Genomic DNA, 20,789 nt, shown 5'->3' on the forward strand with positions numbered 1-20,789 from the left:
TTAGATGCACTTTTGACCTCCTTGGCTTCCTCTTTTTTTCTAGCCAAATTAAAAGCAAAATTCCCATTCACATCAGTCGATTCCTGAACAATAATCTGTTCTTCTGCCACATGAGATTCCCCATCTTGCTGTAGCATAGAAATATTTCCATTTAGGCTAGCTAATTCTCTTTCCATCTGAGCTTTTTTTTTTTAACAATCTGTCCATTCTTTCATGTATCAGACAATAAACTAATAACAGTATCAGCACTAGAGACTGCTGCTGGCAATTTTCTCCCCAGCTTAACTTTAATTTATTGCAAACAGCTTCCAAAATGTCTAGGCTTTCCCTTCTGTAGCTTCTGTTCCCAGTTTTCACAGAGCCCTGCCCCAAAGGACCATTCCCTTGCTAGGGAGGAATAAGGTATACCATACCATCCTGGGATAACCATTTCTTCCTCTAAAGCCCTTCTACCTCCAAATAGAGATATCATACCTTGCGATCCCATCTTCCTAGTTGCCAAATGCATTAGCAAGCCAATAGTCACAATATACATGATAACTGTAAATATGCCTATGTAGTTCTGTATCGCAAAATATAAGAGACTCTCCATGTAGAAGGCAGAAGAAGTAAACCATTTATTCAGATACCAGAGAACCAGATCCCCAAACCAATAAGTACAATCCATCACAGCAGCAAAGAAATTAATAGACATTATCACAGGAGAGAATGACTCCATCTCAAAACCATTCCCTAGCACACACCTGCTCATTCCCTCAGCTCTAATGACTCTGAGCATTTCCTGTTTCATCCTTTCCTGTTCCTCTCATTCAGCAAGCTCCTCCTACCACATGTGACTTAGGCTTCCTGTGATGTAAGTAGGTCACATGGGCCTATTAATGGGTGGGAAAGATATTCAAATTTAAATTACCATGACAGTGATAGAGACAAAAAGGAACCTTCAAAGAGCTTATATTTTATTGGGTGGGAAAAGAAGGTTTGGAGATATTAATCAGTCAATCAATAAACATTTGTTAAATACCCACTTGTGAGGTGCTGGGGATAGAATGAGGAGTTGAGGATAACAGCCAAGTCTAAAGATCTTGTCCTAGAGTTAGTCAAGATTCTGTGATATTGACTGTCACAATGTCAACTAGGTTAATTACTTTCTGGACCCAGGATGAATTAGATCAGAGACAAGATAGTAGAGGTCCCCATTTGTTACCTACCTGTCTACAGAGTGAGGCAGAGAGCCCATTGTAAAGTGCCATAAAGCCATGGACACTAATCACTCTCACTGCTGTGCCAGCAACGCCAATACTTCCTCTGTGCTGAGTCTGAAGATGGACCTACACCAGGGAGACAAGTGGGAATGAACATGGAGGTGAGATGTTACAACAAGCTGCTGCTGCATTGCCAGGTAATGGCACAATGCGGAGAGGAGCCAGGGTTCCCAAATCTTGCACCAGCAGAACACAAGACTAAGTGGATTCCATCCACATTAGAAATTCTTCAGGGACAGACCCAGAAAAAGGGCTGTATGCCTTTGATCTGAGGACCAACCTAGCTAAGTTCAGAGAGGCACATCACCACGTTGGCTGGGATCAGGGGGGAGTAGTGTAACAACAATGCTGCTTGCAGCTGCTGTGGAGGTGTAATGCCAATAACACCAGCACACAGGAGGGCTGCTAGCACAGGTTCTTTGATCTGCTTTTCCAAAGAAAGCAACTTCAAGGGGTTTACAATCTCACTTTAATTAAACATACATATATTATTCACTTAATTCAGGAGAAAAAGTCAGCACCCAGAACTTCAGAGAAAACAACTGTCCATAGCAATATATACATAATTACCGGAGAGATGAGTGAGATAGTGAAGGCTCTCATGAAATCTAAAACTCAGCTTTCTACTTAAGTTTTTCTGTAAGACAAGTTAGTGACCGTGGGAAGACAAGTTAGTGACCATGGAATCCTCTGGGAATAAAAATAGGGACACAGGATGTTACATCCTGTGTCTTTACCTAAGGGCAAGGGGCCCAAAAGAAAGAAAGATAGATGCAAACATCTGGCCAGAAGGCCAGATGTGAGAAATGTTCGGAAAGGTGGGAGAATAGGTTTGCCATCTGTTGCAGATGTAAGAATGGTGGGAAGGTTAGGTTTGTCACCTGCTTGTCAAAGATAACCACACCATTTATTCTTTGTCATTGTCACTGGGGTAGATTTATCACGTTCCAGATTGTACCCTCGAGAGGAAGAAGCGGGGAGAAATCACGGTTAGGGACCTATAAAAGGACCCCTATTATCTGTGTTTAGTGCGCTCTGACACTGAGAGAAATCTCAGTGTGGGTTGCCCTTTCCCATGGGATCATAATTAAATCCTTTCTACTTTCTACCTGAGATGTCTCTGATTTTAATTGGTCAACTGTCCCACACAGAGAGAAGCACCAACATCTGGGTCTTCGAAGGGGAGGGGGGAGGGGAGCCAAGTCAGAGGAACACTCTTCCAATGAGTGAGCCTCCAAGCAAAACCTCTCCTCCTGCAGTTCTGAGAGTTCTAGCTTAAGGGCTACCCTCAGAGGATAGATAGATAGATAGATACATAGATAGATACATAGATAGATAGATACATAGATGACAGACAGACACATATATACACATACATAAATATACATACATACATATATATGTATGTGTATGTGTGTGTATATATATGTGTATGTGCATATATACACACACATACACACATACCCTTTTGCAGGGCCTGAAGGCTTCACACAGCTTAGGACCTAATTAGCAAAAGGGTGCGGGCCTTCCTACAAACAAAGGCAGGACTCAATCAAAGGCACTTGATTGCTTTAGTGCTAAGAAGCACTCCAAAAGAAAAAAACAATAAAAAGTCCAACTTTTCTTGCCCTTATACGTAGGTAAGAGCAAGCTATCCAGAGAAACTCTGGAAAACTGCCCCCCAACTGTAGCAGAACTGCAACCTGGGATGGCAGAGGAAGTACTCAGACTAAAAAAAAAAATCACAATAGGCTTGCATATTGTAGATTTGGACAGCAACCAATTGAGTCAGGTAAGAGAATGTGCATCTCCTGATAAGAGATGTCTTACAGCTTATTTAGCCAGTAATGTCCTAAATATATTGGCACGCCCACTCAGAGTCCACATCCCACTGAAGGTGGCTCATTTGCAGCAGCATCTTCAGGTGAGCATAACTCCTTGCATTAAGCAGTAGGGGCAGCAGAAGCTTCCACCCTATTCAAACTGCAAGCTTGCTAAGAGCAAGGATTGTGTATGTCCCAGGCAGGCAATACAACGTTAAATACCTTGCATGTACTGAATGGTAAATTTAGAATTACAAGAACTCATAGGATCACAGATCTAGGTTCTCCTTCTTAACTAACCTGACCGTACTGCCCACTCTCCTGCTTAGAGATACAGCTATAATATCCCCTGGGAAATCATACCTCTTTTATTTTGTGCGTTTGGGGGGAGGGAGAGAATACACCCTCTTCCTTTGGTGGAGGTTATTTGTTGGTTTCAATTTATGCCTCAGGGTCTGGCTAAAGACATCATTTTGTAAAAATGTTGCAGGCTGACTTTGGGAAGTTCCTCTTTGGGGAACACCTGAGCTGATGAGGTCATCATTTGACACTGAGGGAAGTGCTTGGAGTGTTGGTGAACAAAAAGTAAAAAGATTCAGGTATTCCCATATGTAAATTCCAAGGCAGAGGAAAAGGCTTGCAATCAGTCCTCCAGAGAAGGAATATGGAAATCTGTCAGAAGGGAGTCTATTTTAGAACTGGCAATCCAACCCACCCACTCATTTTACAGGTGAGGAAACCGAGCTCCAGAGAACTTGCCCAGGTTCACAAAGCTAGTGAATTTGATTGGTAGGATTGTAAATGCAAGTCTTCCTGACTTCAAATCTTGTACTCAATGCAAGTTTATGGGGCCATGACCATCTGAGAGGAAAAGGGAATGAGGACAAGTAGAAAGAGAATTTAGAGGGACTTTGGGCAATGACTGAAAAATAGTGATAGTGCACTGAAATTAATTAACTTAGTAAATAGTTACTGAGCACATTTCAGTAGCTACATTGATGTTGAGGTTTTTCAGGTTTTTGGGTCTGGATCTGTGACATCAAAAGAGGGAAACATTCAAGTGAGGACGCTGACCAATGCAGACAGGCACCTGGTCTGCCACATCTAGTGTGAGAGAGTTTTCTGGCATCAATGAGAAGTTAGTTACTATTTGCTGACAGTGTAATATCAATTAAGTTGGGACTTTCTTACTGTTTTAAAATGATTAATTAAGTGTCTTTGACTGAGCCTTACTAGGTGCAAAGCCCCAGGCTCAAACCCCTATCTGCTAGGTGCTAAGCCTATGTGGACATGAAGCCCTCAGGGTCCTAAAGGGAGTTGCTAAGACCAGAGCCAATAGTAGGAGCCTGAGTTCTGGTCGCTCAGATGATGTTTGATGATGGCTAAAGAGTGTCCAAGTAAAACACTTCTTGAGCATGTGTCCTTTTACACACACTGCCATTGCAGGTTTCTTCCCAGTACCCTCAGGCATGGGCATGCTTTAGTTAGTGAAGTCCCAAAGCAAACAAAAAAGTCCAAATAAAGTTCTCTTAGGGATATGTCCTTCTCCTTACACTATCACTGCAGGCTAGCATAGAGGCACACTTAGCTTCTTGCTGCAAAGTTTCCATCTTGCCCCAGGGCTGAACTCCAAGCTCCTGGGTTCCTGGTCCTTCAACTCCAGCTGGCCAAGGCTGGCTTCTGCTGGAATCCCGATGTAGGTGACTCCCCACCTTTGTGTTCACGTCACCAAAGTCAGCTGGAAGGCAGCTCATCCCTCTCACCTTTCCAAAGTTCTCATGCAGGCAGTCTTCTTCTCTCTCTCAGTCAATATGTCGGCAGCCAACATCTGCTTCTTCTTTCTCCTCACCAGCTGCTCCCACCAAATCTGCACAAAGGGCATTCTCCATTTTTTTCTCTGAAGTCTGTAGGAAGGCAGTTCTCTGATCCTGTTTCAAAACTCCGAATACAATATAGTCTCAAAACATTCACCCTTTCAGCCAGGCCTATCAGCTCAAGTCCTTGGAAGGTGGGATTATCTCCTGCTCTAGGCCCCACTTCCACCAGCCTGTTTTCCTTCAGGCCTTTGCTGCTCCTGGGGCTCCACAGAACCATAGGCACCCCAAGTACAAAAAGCAATCCAAAAACTGGGAAACATTCAACCACCCCAGTACCCCAAAATGCCATACTTTCCTTTTAGTCTTCAGATCCTGCCACGACTACGCCATTTGTTGTAACAATTTGGCTAGCAGCTGCTGTGGGGGTGAAAAACCAATGCAAGCCCAACAACAAGAACGCTGCAAGCACAGGTTCTTTTGATCTGCTTCACTAAGGAGAGTAACGTTAAGGGGTTAACAATCTTATTTCAATCCAACATACAAATCCACTTAGTTCAGGGGAAAAAGGCAGCACCCTGAACTTCAGAGCAAATACAAACAAATTACAAACATCAACAGACAAACCAAATACAATTCATAGTCACTAAGAAACCATCAACATCTGAGTTCAGCCAGGAGGCCCCTAAAGCAGCTGCCCAGAGTCCCACGCCTCCAGGAGTGAGAGCCTCTCTGCAAATAGCTCTGCTCTCTCTTTTTATACACTCTTTAGCCATTATCAAATGTCATCTGAGCAACCAGAACTCAGGCGCCTACTATTGGCTCTGGTCTTAGCAACTCCCCTTAGGACCCTGAGGGCTTCATGCCCACACAGGCTTAGCACCAAGTAGGTAGGGGTTTGAGCCTGGGGCTTTGCACCTAGTAAGGCTCAATCAAAGACAATTAATCATTTTAAAACAGTAAGAAAGCCCCAACTTAATTGATATTACAGAGGGTCACACAGCAGTTATGTGTCAGAGGCAGACCTTCTTGAGTCCAAGGCTAAGCTTCTCATCTGTGGCAGTATCTGCCTTAAATCAAATAAAACATTTATTTATTTTTTAAAGAGGATCTATAGAAACAGGACAGGATAGGACCAGGAAAGAAACCAGGGCTTAGGAATGGATTCCATCCACATTTAATCAAAAGCAGAGAATTTAGGCTGTTGAGAAACTTTGGTCAGAGATGGGGATCTCTTGCTTATTAGGAGATATAGCCACGAACCTTTCACTAGAAATTTTTCAGTATTTTTACCCCTTAGTTTTCCTTAGCCAGAGGTGGGGACCTTTGGCCTCAAGGCCACACGTGGGCCTCTAGGTCCTCAAGTGCAACGCTTTGACTGAATCCAAACTTCACAAAACAAATCCTCTTAATAAAAGGATTTGTTCTGTAAAACTTAGACTCAGTCCAAAGGCCTACCCAAGGACCTAGAGGGCCACATGTGGCCTTGAAGCTGCAGGTTCCCCAACTCCTGTCTTAGGCAACGCTTTTAAAAACTCCAGCCAGCTTTTTCTGTGAACTCAGCAGGAGAAAAAAGCAAACTCCAGGGACAGTCACAGGGTAGAGCACACGTCCTGTCTGGAGGCAGTGGGGTAGAGTTTCCTAGAGCACAGGACTGGAAGCAAGACCTGAGTGTGAGTCCTGGCAATTACAGCCCTGGTTTTCTCGTTCTAGAAAGAAAGTTTCTAATCTGGAATCTACGAATTTGTAACTCTTCATATTTTGATAATTGGTTTCCTTGGTAATCTTAAGAACTGTATGCATTTAGCAACATTATTCTACAAAGGGTCTGTAGGCTTCACCAGACTCTGTCAAAGAGATCCATCATGAAAAAAAAGTTAAGAATGCTGCTCTAGAATAACCATTGATGACAATGTCAACTCCTATTTTCTTTTTATGGTGGCAAAGATCTTGGAAACTAAGGGACGCGCACACACGCACACACACACACACACAATTACAGATCCTTGAAGCACAAGGGACAGACTAAGTTACAGAGGGGTTGTGACTTGTGTTTGTGGAGGAAGTACCAATGATGGGATATGGGTCCAAGCCAAAACCTTTGCCCCTTGCCCCAAAAGACTTTGGGTTCCATTTGTTTGAGGGGGACATGACAGGTACAGGCTCTGAAAACCCACCTACCCCCCAACTGGCCTTGAACCTTGACCATAAGGGCAAGTCTCTGGGGTTCACCTGAGGCATCTACCCATTCCAGTAATCCTCTCAACTGGCCTTTCATTGTGACCTATGCCCAATCTTGAAATTCTCTGTTTCCAGCCTCCCTTCTCTGTTATGTCCCAGTCACCCCAGGCTACTTGGCCACTCCTAGATCCCTCCCACAGTCTTTCTGTATATAAGATCCATCTTGGCCTCCATTGAGGTATACTCAGATTCAATCTGGCTGCTTGCATCAGCAATACAAATGCTTAGATTCCTTAAGAGTCTGGCCAATACGGCAGATTTTTAGAATCACACCCGCCTTGGATGGTGTTTTAATAAACCTTGTCTTTGGCTGAAAGAAAGCTTGGGTCGAATTCATTTGGGCTGCACTATTTTGGGGTCCCAGCATCTCTAAACCTCAACACCAACCAAAATGCAGTTCTTTTAAGTATATTTTGTCTACTACTACAAGACTGCAATTCTTTTGCTGCAAGAATTGTGTCCTATTTACTCTTTGTTTCTCTCTCAGAGACGCAGTACATTGCTTATTTCCCAACCCCTCCCCCAAACACACACACTTCTGGACCTGTGAATTTACTGTCATTAGGAACTCTTTCTCCACCAATGTGGATCAATAGCTCATCTGAAATTTTAAAAAAGTCTTAGCATTGCTGGGGGCACTGAAAGGCTGAAAGACTTGCTTGAGATCACACATCTAGTAGGTCTTCCTGATTCCAAGGAATTTTATGCACTACACTCTACCCCAGGGATTACTTTAGGAATGAGTGCTTGAACTCTAAGAGAAGACATCATTTTCACTTATTCTTTGGAATGGAGATGACAATACCCACCTTGATCAGATCCAGTGGATGGGTCACACAAGTGGCTCCAGCAGAAGCCAGTCCTCCAAAGTACCAGAGGGAAGCAAGTTTCTCGCCCATGTTGTTGCTCTGGGTGCAATCTCTTGCAAGGGGCTCAGGGAGAGTCTTGATTATCAATATGCTATTTTTCAGGCCAAGAAATTCTATCAAAGGTTGCAGCTGCCACACACTTCTGGGAGATGAAGATTGTTCACATTACAGCTAGAAGAGGGTATGTCAAAGTGTTCAGGGATTCTGTATTGATGGATAGATCTGGGTGGGCTGCACATTGGGTCACGGTCTATAGGGCATTTGCCAAGTGTTGGTTGTTCCATTAGCACCTGCTCATTTGACTTACAGAAGACTTTTGGAGACCAATACCTGAAGGGTTCAAAAGACAGGTGGAATCAGTCAGAGTGATGGGGTACAGCCCAACCTGAGACCTTCACCCCTTGCCTCTGTCAATCCTTTCAGATTATTTGAACCCAAATAATACCCAAAGCATTCTATTCTAAAAATTCCCCTTTCTGTGTCAGCAACTTCAAAGACCAGATAAGATTGACAAGGGGTATCTTTCCTGTTGGTGACAGGATGTCTACAAGCAGAACAGTGGGCTAGAGACAATTGCATCTTGTGATCATAATCTCTAAGTGACCCTACCTTGTCAATTGTCTTGTTTACCTAAGAACTTCCTTTTTTTGATATGGACTGGAGTTGGAATTGTTACTTAAACCTTGTCTTTCTTCTTCAAGTCAATCAGAAGTTTGCTTGTGATTCCATGATCATGTATCGGCTAGCTTTAAGGGAATAAACTATACGAATTTCTATATCCTGTTTGCCTCCTTTAACCAAACTTTCAGGTCAAAACCCCAAAAGAATTTCGATCCCATTTGTTTATGGGCCCTGGAAACCCTCCTTTGAACTTTTCTCTGAACTCTCCTTGAATTTTCCCATTTGGTTCACCCGAGGCATCAACCCATCTCAGTCAACTGGCCTTTCATCGTAGTCTATGCCCAATCTCTCAATTTTGTTACTCCTAACCTAGCCCAGCCCTCCGTTGTCTGTTACCTCCCTTGATCCTATTTAAATCCCATTCTCCCTTGGCCATGTGGTCCAAGTCCCTGCTGTTCCCAGCCCTTCTCTATTACCTTCTAGTCACCTAGACTACTTGGCCACTCCTAGATCCTTCCCACAGTTTTTCTGTATATAAGATCCATCTTGCCTCCATCAAAGTGCTCAGATTCCTTAAGAGTCTAGCCAATGGTTCAGATTCAGTCTGGCCAATATTGTAGATTTTTAGAATCACACTCACCCTCTATCAGTGTTCCAATAAACCTTGTCTTTGGCTGAAAGAAGGCTTGGGAGGCAGGACTTGCTTGTGGCTACTTTAAAGTTCCAGAACTCTTAAACCTCAACCACAGCAGGAATAAGTGCAAGGGAGTGATGGGGAGTCTCTGGGAACTCCCTTGAACCCCACCCTGAATCTTCCCACTTGATCAGGCCTTTCATTGCCCAAATCTGTTACCCTTAACCTAGCCTAGCCCTCCATTGTCCACTACCTTGGGATTGCCTCTGGCAACTTCCCACCCATGATCCTATAAAAATATCTATACCCAAATCTGTTACCCTTAAACTAGCCTAGCCCTCCATTGTCTATCATCTCTAGGTAGCCTTCAGCTATTTCCCACCCTTAATCCCATTCCTGGAGTCTGACCTCACCCACCCATCCAAGTCACTCCAGTCCCATCAACATCCTCCCTAAACCCCTTCATCACCCCAGAGCACTTGGCCACCCTTAGATCCTTCCCACAGTCTTTCTGTATATAAAATCCATCTTGCCCCCATGAGGCTCTCAGATTCAATCTAGCTGAGATTCAATCTGGCCTACTCATCAATACAAGCGTCACAAAGGCTCAGATCCCTGAAGAGGCTAGCCATTGTTTACCCTCCTTAAAAGTCCACCCAATATGGTGAATCTTTAATAGATTTTCTTTTTCTTTGGCTGAAAGAAGACTTGAGTGGAATTCATTTGGACAGGAACTGGCATGTCGGTATTTTGGGGTCCCGAGTACCCCTAAACCTCAACATTCTAATCCTCAACAGGAGGGGAAGAGACAGATGGCAGAAACAGGCACAGGAAGTTCTATGATGAGCATAAAGCAGTCAATTCAGTTTAAGTAGGATAAGTGGAGACCTCTCATAAAATCTGAGCCTCAGTCTTTCCGTAAGTTGAGAGATATGAAGGCTTCTCAGGGGATACACCTTACTAAAGTAGCTTAGACCCTAGGCCCAAGTTTCTATGTACTAAAGTCACCTGACTTACAGGAATCTGGAACTCAGAGCAGCCTGAACCCATGGCTGCTGCCTACTCCCCTCCCCCAGCAGGAGCCTTCCCAAATAAGGATAAAAGTGTTTTTAAGAGTTGGCATTGGGTAAATTGTACCTGGGGTAGTAAATTTCCCCATTTAGATTGTGAGCCTGAACTCCACCAAAGAGAGTAAAAGGTCAGTGGTGGGGTGGGGGCTGTTTGTGTTAGGGTATAAAGCTAAATTCTGCTCTCTGGGTGCCACCTCTTCCTACCAAAGTTCAAAGACTGCTCTTTCCCACTGGATCGTAATAAAATTCATTTCTACTTTCTACTTGAGAAGCCTCTGAGTTTTTAATTTTGGGTGAAGTTGCTTTTGCTGTCCCACACAAGTTCAATTCTACAAACATTTGTCAAACACCTACTAAGTGCCTGGCATTACAATAAACATTTGGGTCTACAAGGACAAAAATGAAACAGGCCTTGCCTGCCCTGAAGGAGATTACTGCACACCACTAAGTAAATAACAAAGTAATTTGAAGAGAGGGAGAGTCCTACTAATTGGATTATTGTGCCCAAGAGCTGTAAAGACCTCACACAGGAGGTGGCACCTCAGCTGGGCTCTAAGGATAACAGTGGGCATTTTATAGTGATTTAAAGTTTGCAAAGTGCTTTACAAACAATATCTCATTTTACCTTCACCATGGCCCTGGGAGGTAGGTATTATTATCCTCCTTATTTTATAGATGATGTATCGCAGGAGCTCCACTCCTGGCAAATTCACATCAGATTCAGCCAAACCAAAGAAAGACAAAGGAACAACACATAGGGGATTCATACCAGTTTATTACTCCAAGTGGCAGCCAGCAAGGAGGAGGTGAGGAAGGAAACCCGCACTCCTTGGGCAGTGTCTACGTGATTTATAGGGTAACAGACCAGGAAGGCATTTTGCCAATGATTAAGCTTCACAAGGTAACTTTAGCAATATCGTCATTCTGCGCAAGTGTAGTATCAATTACGTCTCTCCCAGCCTCAGGAGGACTATCACTATGATTCTAGAAATTACTATCTAGGATCCTTGAAACTATTCTGGAGTTATCTAACACCTGGAGGCTAGATGATAGATCCATGATTATGGATCCTGGGAAACTAAGTTCTAAAAAAGTATAACAAAATCCATCTCCTTACAGACGAGGAAACTGAGGCAGACAGAAGTTAAATAACTTTCTCAAGGTCACAGAGCTAGTCAGTGTTGGAGGACAGATTTGAATTCAGTTCTACTTAACTCCAGATCTAGCACTTGTACTAGGCAAAGAGGAGGAAGGAGTACATTTCAGACAAGAGGATTACTTATGGAAAAGCCTAGAGGCTGGATGGAAATGGACATTCCATCTCCATGGAAAGCACTGGGAAGAGCTAGCAGACCAGTCTGACCAGACTGGGGAGCAGCAGTACGCCTGAGAAGGTAGCATATGCTAAACCCCTGGAATAAATTTAAAAGTAGAGCACGATCTCCAAACCATAACACTGCCTGATCATACTAGACTATGATCTCCTTGAGGGCAGGGACTCTCTTTTGCCTCTCCTTGTATCCACAGAGCTTATCATACAGTAGACGCTTAATAAATGCTTATTGACTGACTCACATTATGGAGGCAAATCAGACCATTTTGTGAAAGCAGAGGAGATGTTTCCCATGGAGCATTCCTTGGAATGAACAGATACCAGTGTGTGGCAAACAGTAGGTGGCACTTAACAAATACTTGTTGAATGAATACAACACTTATTAAGCTCTTACTATATGTAAAGCCCTGTGCTTTACTAAGCACCAAGAATACAAAAAGAAAAACAAGATAGTTCCCATTCCCAAGAAGCTCATACTCTAATGCTGAATGGCTGACATTTCTTTTTTGTCTCCTATTTAATTACTGACATGTAGTATATCCAAGTTGACAAAGCAATATGTGCACATGCAGACAGATGTATATGTACACATATATGCACATATGTATTCATACACACAATATATATTATCCCTATACATAAGGGGTATTAGTTCATATTTTATGCATACACATATGTATATATATATATATATACACATATATAAACACAATGTATTATCCCCATATACGGGGTATTGTTTAGTATTTTGTGTGTGTGAATATACATATATACACATATGCACACACATACATACCCAAATACATACATACACAATATGCACATGCATGCATACATATACATTGTTAAGGGGTCCCCTGAACTTGTCTTTCTGAGTTGCCATGTTTTTCAGAAACACTGGACCCAGAATATGCAGAAGGCCCTGCATGTGTCAAGGACAAAGACCCTCCTGAGCCGACATAATGTATTATTTGCATCCCAAGCTGGGCTCCCTGTGTGTCAAGACAGGCACCAGTCAGTCTGCACTAGGCCTAGAAGTTGCTTGTTGGGCTGAGATCCTTACAGATAAGCCCACCATGTCTAGCGGTTCCCAAAGGAAAAGGCTGCTGCTTTTGCCATCCCCTGGCTCTTCCCCTTTGGGAGGGCATTTGTCCTTTTCCTACCTTCATTGCACCTTTCCCCCTCCCATCCTTTTAGGTGGAGATTCTAGTACCTCTCCCCTTTGTCCTGCTGTTACAAAAATGCAAATTTCTGTATGGATTGTGAACTCTTTGGGTTCCACACACGTTTCATTTATTTCTCTTGTAATAGATCTGGTTTTTATGTAAGTTTCATGAAGTTGCAATTGCCTGTTGACAACATACACATACATATAAAAGTCCCTGGTTGAGCATCACAATTGGGTGGCATTCTTATCTGTTTTACAGATGAGTAAATAGTCTCAAAGAGGTCAAGTGACTTCCTTATGGTCACATAGAGAGGTAGTCAGGGTCACCTTCCTAGTCAGGGGCAGCCGGGTCATGAACAGAGCACCAGGCTTGGAGACAGAACCCTGAGTTTAAATCCAGCCTCAGATGACCCTGGGCAAGTCACTTAACCCCATTGACCTCAGTTCCCCATCTGTAAAATGGGGACACATTAGAGAAGGAAATGGCTAACCACTCCAGGATCTTTGCCAAGTAAACCCCATAGACTTTTCCATGGGGTCAGGTAGAGTAAGACACAACTAAACAACAGCTTCCTTACAATTCACCTCTACCTCTGTGTGATTGTGGACAATTTGCTTCACCTGGCTAGGGCCTCAGGTTCTTCATCTGTAAACTGAGAGGGTTGGATTAGGTCACTTCTAAGGCCCCTTCCAAATAGAAATCTATGATCCTATGATTCCAAGTCAAGCCCCCATCTGCTCCATGTGGTACGCTGCCGACAAGAGCAACCCAGATACCCTTAGGAGGAGGGATATGAGCCTTCAAAAATCTGAAGAGTTGTCACCTGAGAGCAGGATCACTCTACATCAGGGAAACCCATACACATAGGTCCTTTTCCTCTTTCTCTGAACTCTGTGGGGTTTACACTTAGTAATGGTATTGCTGGGTCAAAGGTTTAATGACTTTTGGGACAGAGTTCCATATTGCTTCCCAGAATGGCTGTATGAATGCAGGGCTCCACCAAGAGGGCTTTAAAGTGTTTTATTTTCCCATAGCCCCTCCAGCATTTGTCATTTTCCTTTTTTATAGATTTTGGCAATCTTTTTTTTTTTTTGGAGGGGGGAAGGCAGGGCAATTGGGGTTAAATGACTTGCCCAAGGTCACACAGCTAGTACAGGTGTCAAGTGTCTGAGGCCAGATTTGAACTCAGGTCCTCCTGACTCCAGGGCCGGTGCTCTACTCACTGTGCCACCTAGCTGCCCCAACAATAAAGAATTCTTTAACAGCCTCCATGAAGCTTTCTTTGACATTCCCTTCCCCTGTGTCTTTCTTCCACCTCAAATTTTTCAAAGTCCTTTGCCTTTTTCTTTGGCATTTAGTATATTCTTCCATGAGTAGCTAGATGGTACAGTGAATAGAGTACAGGGCCTGGAGTCGGGAAAACCTGAGTTCAAATCTGGCCTCAGACACTTACTAGCTGTGTGACCCTGGATAATTCTACTCAACCCTGTTTGCCTCAGTTTCTTCATCTGTAAAGTAAGCTGGAGAAGAAAATGGCAAATGACTCCAGTATTTTTGCCAGGAACAAATGGGATCATGAAGAGTCAGAAACGACTGAAAACTACTGAACAACAACATATACTCTTCCACGGATCAAGGGTACTCATGTACAGATATTTCCCCCGCACCCCCATCATTAGATGCTAAACTCCACAGGCGCCATCTGCGAATCCTCATAGACTAGCATAGTGTTTTCCACATACATAGTGTATGCTAATAGATGTTTATTAAATTGTACTGAATTAACAAGTAGAGTTATTTCTTTTTTTTTTTGGCGTTAATTTACTTTATTCTTCCCAACCGTGGCAATTTAGGAGGTTGTAGGGGAACTCAGCTCCCACAGCACCCACTTAGTCACCCAGTGAGAGTAAAAGGAAGAGCACCGACTCCTACAGCATCCCCTAAATTTCAATGGGGGCCAGTTGAGACAAACACACACGTTCCACAAATCCCCACTTACTGACCAGCATTCACTTGATTTACAGAAGGAAATTTGGCAGCAACAGCTTTGCAAATTTACAGTAACTTTAACAATATCATGGTGATTCAGCAGAGCAGAGGCACAGTGGGCTGTTTACAAGCTAAACTCAAATGTTTACATTATCTTGGTTACGTGATACGTAAGCTCAGTGAGATTGTTTATGGCCATGGATCCTGAGAACTAATATCTTAAAAAGAAAACAAATCCACCTTACATACAAGAGCAAAGTAAGCAGAATCAAGAAAAACAATTTACATGATGGCCACAATTGCCCAAGATGGAAGGCTGGTGGTAAACTTCCTCTCACTAGAGGTATTCAAGAAGAGAATACTAGATAGCCACTGGGCAGGGGTGCTATAGGGCAGATTCCTACAGCAAGCGAGAAGTTGGAATCTCCAAACCTCAGGTTCTTCTGTCACTCTCTGGGCCTCCCCAAGCCAAGAACGGTAATTGCATTCCCCTCTAGAGCCTCACAGTACTTGCCTTTGATTTACACATTCAGGCTGGAACATCTGCTTCAGGCTGCTGTTCTGTGTCAAAGGAAGGACCTCATTGGGGAGGTGACAATTGTGACGTGAGATGAGCTTGAATCAGGAGCACCCAAAAACTTCCTTTCTACCAACACCGGGTGAACCACTGAGGACCATAGTGGGGGTGATGATTTGTAATGGAGGTAGCAATGTTTTATTTTGGAGCTTCAAATTTCAATTTAAATACCGTACCCAAACACTGAGGATACTAGAGATGCTGGCAGAAAGGAGCCTTGCTTAACCACAGCACATATTTTCCTGTTAGAGGTGGCATTTGGGAATTTACTTGAATGGGGAATGATCCTAGAGGAAGCTAGGGAAAATGACAAGTGGCTGAAATGACTAAGGGCAAAGTCCATACACTAGTACACTGTTGGTGGACCAACAGTGCACCAACCATTCTGGAAAGCAATTTGGAGCTCTGCACCAAAAGCTATAAAGCTGTATATACCCAGCAATACCCTACTAGGTATGTACAAAAATATTTATAGCAGCCCTTTTTGTGGTAACAAAGAATTGGGGAATGGCTGAACAAGTTATGGTATATGAAAGTGATGGAATGCTGTTGTGCTATAAGGGGAAAAAACCTTGGAAGAACTTGTCTGAACTAATGCAAAATGAAGTGAGCAGAACCAGAAGAACAATTTATATAGTAATAGCATTATCATAAAGACAATCAACTCTGAAAGACTTAGTAATTCTGATCAACACAATGACCAACCACAGTTCTAAAGGATTCATGATGAAATATGCTATCCACCACCAGCTAGACAGCTGATGGATTCAGAGTGCAAATGGAAGCATCTTTTCTTCTACTGAACATGGCTACACATATTTGTAATAATAGGTTTTATTTTTATTGCCCTCTCCATAGGTTGGGATGGGAAAAGGAGAAGGGAGGGACTTTGGAACTAAAAATGAAATAACAACTAATTTTAAAAAATAAGAAAAAGAAAAGCTAGATAGCAGGTATCCCTCCTAGGAGAGTCAGGTTGAAGCAAAGACTGAAATACAGAGGAGACTAATTGTACTAGAAACTATACATCAGATGAAATTTGACACTGACCTCCTTGCTGTTTCTAATGCATGACACTCTTATCTCCTGACTCCATGTTTTCACTGGCTATTCCTGGAACTCTCTCCCTCCCCATCTCTGACTCCTACCTTCTGTGAGAAGCCTTTTCCAGTCTTCCTTAGTCTTAGTGCTTCTTCATCCTGGATATATTTTGTTAGTACATGGTTATTTGCACGTTGTCCCCCGCATTAAACTGTGAGTTCTTTGAGAACAAGGACTACTTTTTGCCTTTTTTTGCATCCCCAGAGCTAAGTAAAGTGCTAGCACATAGGTGACTATAAATAAATGTGAGCTGACTTATTGCTAATATAGAACAACAATATAATTGTAATTTTAAAATGTGATATAAGGTAGCATTTGAAAGTCTGCAAAGAGCTTTACATATATTATCTCATTTGAATCTCACAATAACCCTGTAGGGTACACTAGAAGTATTATTCTCCCTGTTTTACAAATGAGGAATCTCAGGTTCGAACAAGCTATCTTGGATCACACAGTTCATGTCAGAGGTAGGATTTGAACTCACATCTTCTTGAGTTACTCTGAACCTAGTGATCTTTTTAAGACAATAAGAAAAATAAATCTGGGAATTTATTATGGACTGGCACTAATTCAGATATCATACTTTGTGGATATTTGCCATAAATAACTCCAGAAGATTTACAGCTCTAAAAAAAAAAATCACATATTATAATGATAACCTGGGCAGCTAGGTGACACAGTGGATAGAATGCCAGGTCTGGAGTCAAGGAGATTCATCTTCCTGAGTTCAAATCTGACCTAACAGGCTTACTAGCTACGTGACCCTGGAGAAGTCATTTAACCTCAGGTTCCTAATCTGTAAAATGAGCTGGAGAAGGAAGTGGCAAACCAGTCCAGTATCTTTGCCAGGAAAACCCCAAATGGGGTCACAAATGAGCAACAAAACAATAGCTTACATTTCTAGAGCCTTTCATGCTTACAATATGCTTTACATACGTCATCTCATTTGAATGTTCACAGAAACCCTGAGAGGTAAACAGTACAAGGATTATTATTCCTATTTTATAGAATAGGAAATTGAGGATCAGAGATTAAATAATTTGCAGTTAAGGAGTGGAACTGTCATTCAAATCCAGGTCTTCTGAGTTCACAGCTTGTTCTACTAAAGAGTATTGTCTCTATATTTAGGGATCCTCTCTGTAGTTGGGTTTCAAGGTAATTGCAGGATTTATCAAATGGTCTGGCAGACCCAGGAATCAAGCCTCATGATACAAACGATACTTTTCTCTAACAATTCGTTTGGGGGGGGGGTGCGGAACCAAGATGATGGCTGGAAAGTAGGGACTTGCTTAAGCTCTCCTCCAAACACCCGTAAAAAATGGCTCTGAACAATATCTGGAGCTGTGGAACCCAAGAAATAGCAGAGAGAAGCAGGTCTCCAGCCCAGGATGGCCTGGAAGATTGCTGGGAAGGGTCTATCACATGGTGCTGGGAGTGGAGCGCAGCCCAGCATGGGCCGCACCAGGACAGACCAGACCAGGAGTTGACCTGAGCATGCCTTAGGGCCATGAATCATTGAGCTGTGGCAGTTTCCAGACTTCTCAACCCACAAACACCAAAGACCACAGAGCAGGTTAGTGGGAAAACTTCTAGATCGGGTTGGAGAGCGGTCCAGCCCCAGCCCTGGGGGTGGTGGTGACAGCAGCAGCAGGAAGCTTGTGCAGCTGCTTCCGGAGCTCCAGTGTCAGCTGCTTCTGGAGTCCCTGGCTCACACAGTGGGAGGAATCAAGGAGCAGATCAAAGCGGGAGTGCAGGGCTTGCTTTGCCCTGCTTGGATCTGGGTCACAATCCTAGTTGGCAGTTCTTGGGGGAGGAGGAGTGCTGCTGTGGCAGAGCTTGCAGGCACAGTGGAGTAGAAGTAGGTTTGAAAACAGCAGCACAGCCCCTAAAGCTTGGGACAAAGCACTCTCTACAAGCAGTCATACGCTGACAAAAAGCTCAAAGGTCAAGTAGTTAGCTGGGAACATGGCGAGGCAGCGAAAAAGGACGCAGACTCAGATTCAGACTCAGACTCTAGAATCTTTTTTTGGTGACAAAGAAAACCAAAACATACAGCCACAAGAAGTCAACAAAGTCAAAGAGCCTACATCAAAAGCCTCCAAGAAAAATATGAATTGGGCTCAGGCCATGGAAGAGCTCAAAAAGGAGTTGGAAAAGCAAGTAAGAGAAGTAGAGGAAAAACTGGGAAGAGAAATGAGAGAGATGCAAGAAAACCAAGAAAAACAAGTCAATGACTTGCTAAAGGAGACCCCCCCAAAATACTGAAGAAAATAACACCTTAAAAAATAGACTAACCCAAATGGCAAAAGAGCTCCAAAAAGCCAATGAGGAGAAGGATGCCTTGAAAAGGCAGAGTTAGCCAAATGGAAAAGGAGATCCAAAAGACCACTGAAGAAAATACCACCTTAAAAATTAGATTGGAGCAAGTGGAAGATAGTGACTTTATGAGAAATCAAGATATTATAAAGCAGAACCAAAGGAATGAAAAAATGGAAGACAATGTGAAATATCTCATTGGAAAAACCATTGACCTGGAGAATAGATCCAGGAGAGATAATTTAAGAAGTACTGGACTACCTGAAAGCCATGACCAAAAAAAGAGCCTAGACATCATCTTTCAAGAAATTATCAAGAAAAACTGCCCTGATATTTTAGAGCCAGAGGGTAAAACAGAAATTGAAAGAATGCACCTATTGCCTCTTGAAAAAGATCCCAAAAAGAAAACTCCTAGGAATATTGTCACCAAATTCCAGAGCTCCCAGATCAAGGAGAAAATACTGCAAGCAGCCAGAAAGAAACAATTTGAGTATTGTGGAAACACAATCAGGATAAGTCAAGATCTAGCAGCTTCTACATTAAGGGATCGAAGGGCTTAGAATATAATATTTCAGAGGTCAATGGAGCTAGGATTAAAACCAAGAATCACCTACCCAGCAAAACTGAGTATATTGCTCCAAGGTAAAATGTGGACTTTCAATAAAATAGAGGACTTTCAAACTTTCTCAGTGAAAAGACCAAAGCTGAATAGAAAATTTGATTTTCAAACACAAAAATCAAGAGAAGCATGAAAAGGTAAACAAGAAAGAGAAATCACATAGATAGAGATGTAGATCTCGCCCCCACAGCATGAGATATCTACAGTCTTGGGCCATTGTCATCAGTTAGAGTCCCTTTAAAATACAGGGTGTTTAAAAGGAGTTATTGATTATTAGGGTCACAGTAAAGGAGGGAAGGTCCAATCTGGAGATACTATGTCCTGGTCATCTCACTGGAGTCCATGAGCCTTTAACTGAATTAGTCAGATGGAGGCTGGGGAAGGAAACGTTTCTTAGACATTGGGCAGCCCTGGGCAAATTATACCTAGTGCTTCCCTCCTCTAACTATTCATCCTACCCCATCCTTAGCCAGATGAAATAAAATTAAAAGGCCCAGCCAGGCAGCCGGAAAAGTGAAAATAAGGTTCAAAAAGTGTTTTTCCCGGGGCGGGAATTTCCGACCTCCCAGTCTCCCTCAGCGTGGGAAGGGGGCTGATTGAGTCTGTGGTGGAGTGATGGAGGGGGCGGTGCTCCTCCTTTCTGCCAGACCTCCAGGCAGACAGGGAGCTCCCCTGGCCCCCCAGAATCAGGAAAGTTGTGGAGCTGGGGCGGATCCTTTATTAATCAACCCAGGACTATTTTCCCTGCCAGGCCACGACATTTAAATGAAACTGCTTCAAAACCAGACAGGACTCAGTTTGCTTACCTGTAAAACGGATCACTTTAAAGTATGAGTTGGGTTGCAGTGAAAATGATAAAAAGGGAAGGCGTAGCGTCAGACCGAGGGGACCGTGCTGGACTCACACAGTGCCCCTGGACAGGTGGGACGGGGCACAGCTGCGGCTCCACCCTCCCCAGGTAAGAGGGCATGGGAATGGAGGGGCGGCCGCGAGCCGCCAGTCAACCGCCCACACCACCCCCGCCAAATGCCTGGAGCGCGGGGGAGGGGCCGAAGGCTGCGGGGCGGGGGGAACGAGCCACATCATGTTGGGTTGCGCTCCTCTAAGTCTGCAGAAGGCTGAGGCACGGTGTCTCGGCACACAGTAGGCACTAATGGTTGGTCATAGTTAAGTAGCAAGAAAACCTTTCCATCAGTTGGAGTTCTCGGTGGAAAGGGCTCAAGCGGTGGATGATTACCAATTGCTGGAGATCTCCAAGAGGAAATAGAACTATTACTGGTCTGGGGCACGGCGGGGATGGGGGTTCTTTCTTTGCACCCCCAGCTTTAGTGCCTCGTAGCTGTTTAATAAA

The 20,789-nt window shown here is 43.4% G+C and overlaps 1 protein-coding gene across 1 annotated transcript in view; it reads right to left on the reverse strand.

The window, feature by feature from the left end:
- The window catches only part of LOC118845803 (mitochondrial dicarboxylate carrier-like), a 39,126-nt gene extending 18,660 nt beyond the window's left edge, over positions 1–20,466 (reverse strand). Inside the window, exons 1-3 of the mRNA XM_036753839.1 lie at positions 20,245–20,466; positions 7,950–8,339; positions 1,209–1,328 (exon numbers count right to left, since the gene is read on the reverse strand). Of these exons, the coding sequence (XP_036609734.1) occupies positions 1,209–1,328; positions 7,950–8,039 (210 nt within the window). The 5' untranslated portion in view covers positions 8,040–8,339; positions 20,245–20,466. The remainder of the gene's footprint in view (positions 1–1,208; positions 1,329–7,949; positions 8,340–20,244) is intronic.
- Positions 20,467–20,789: the final 323 nt, after the last annotated feature.

This window comes from Trichosurus vulpecula, chromosome 4 (assembly GCF_011100635.1).
Source record: "Trichosurus vulpecula isolate mTriVul1 chromosome 4, mTriVul1.pri, whole genome shotgun sequence".
NCBI classification, from domain to species: Eukaryota; Metazoa; Chordata; class Mammalia; order Diprotodontia; family Phalangeridae; genus Trichosurus; species Trichosurus vulpecula.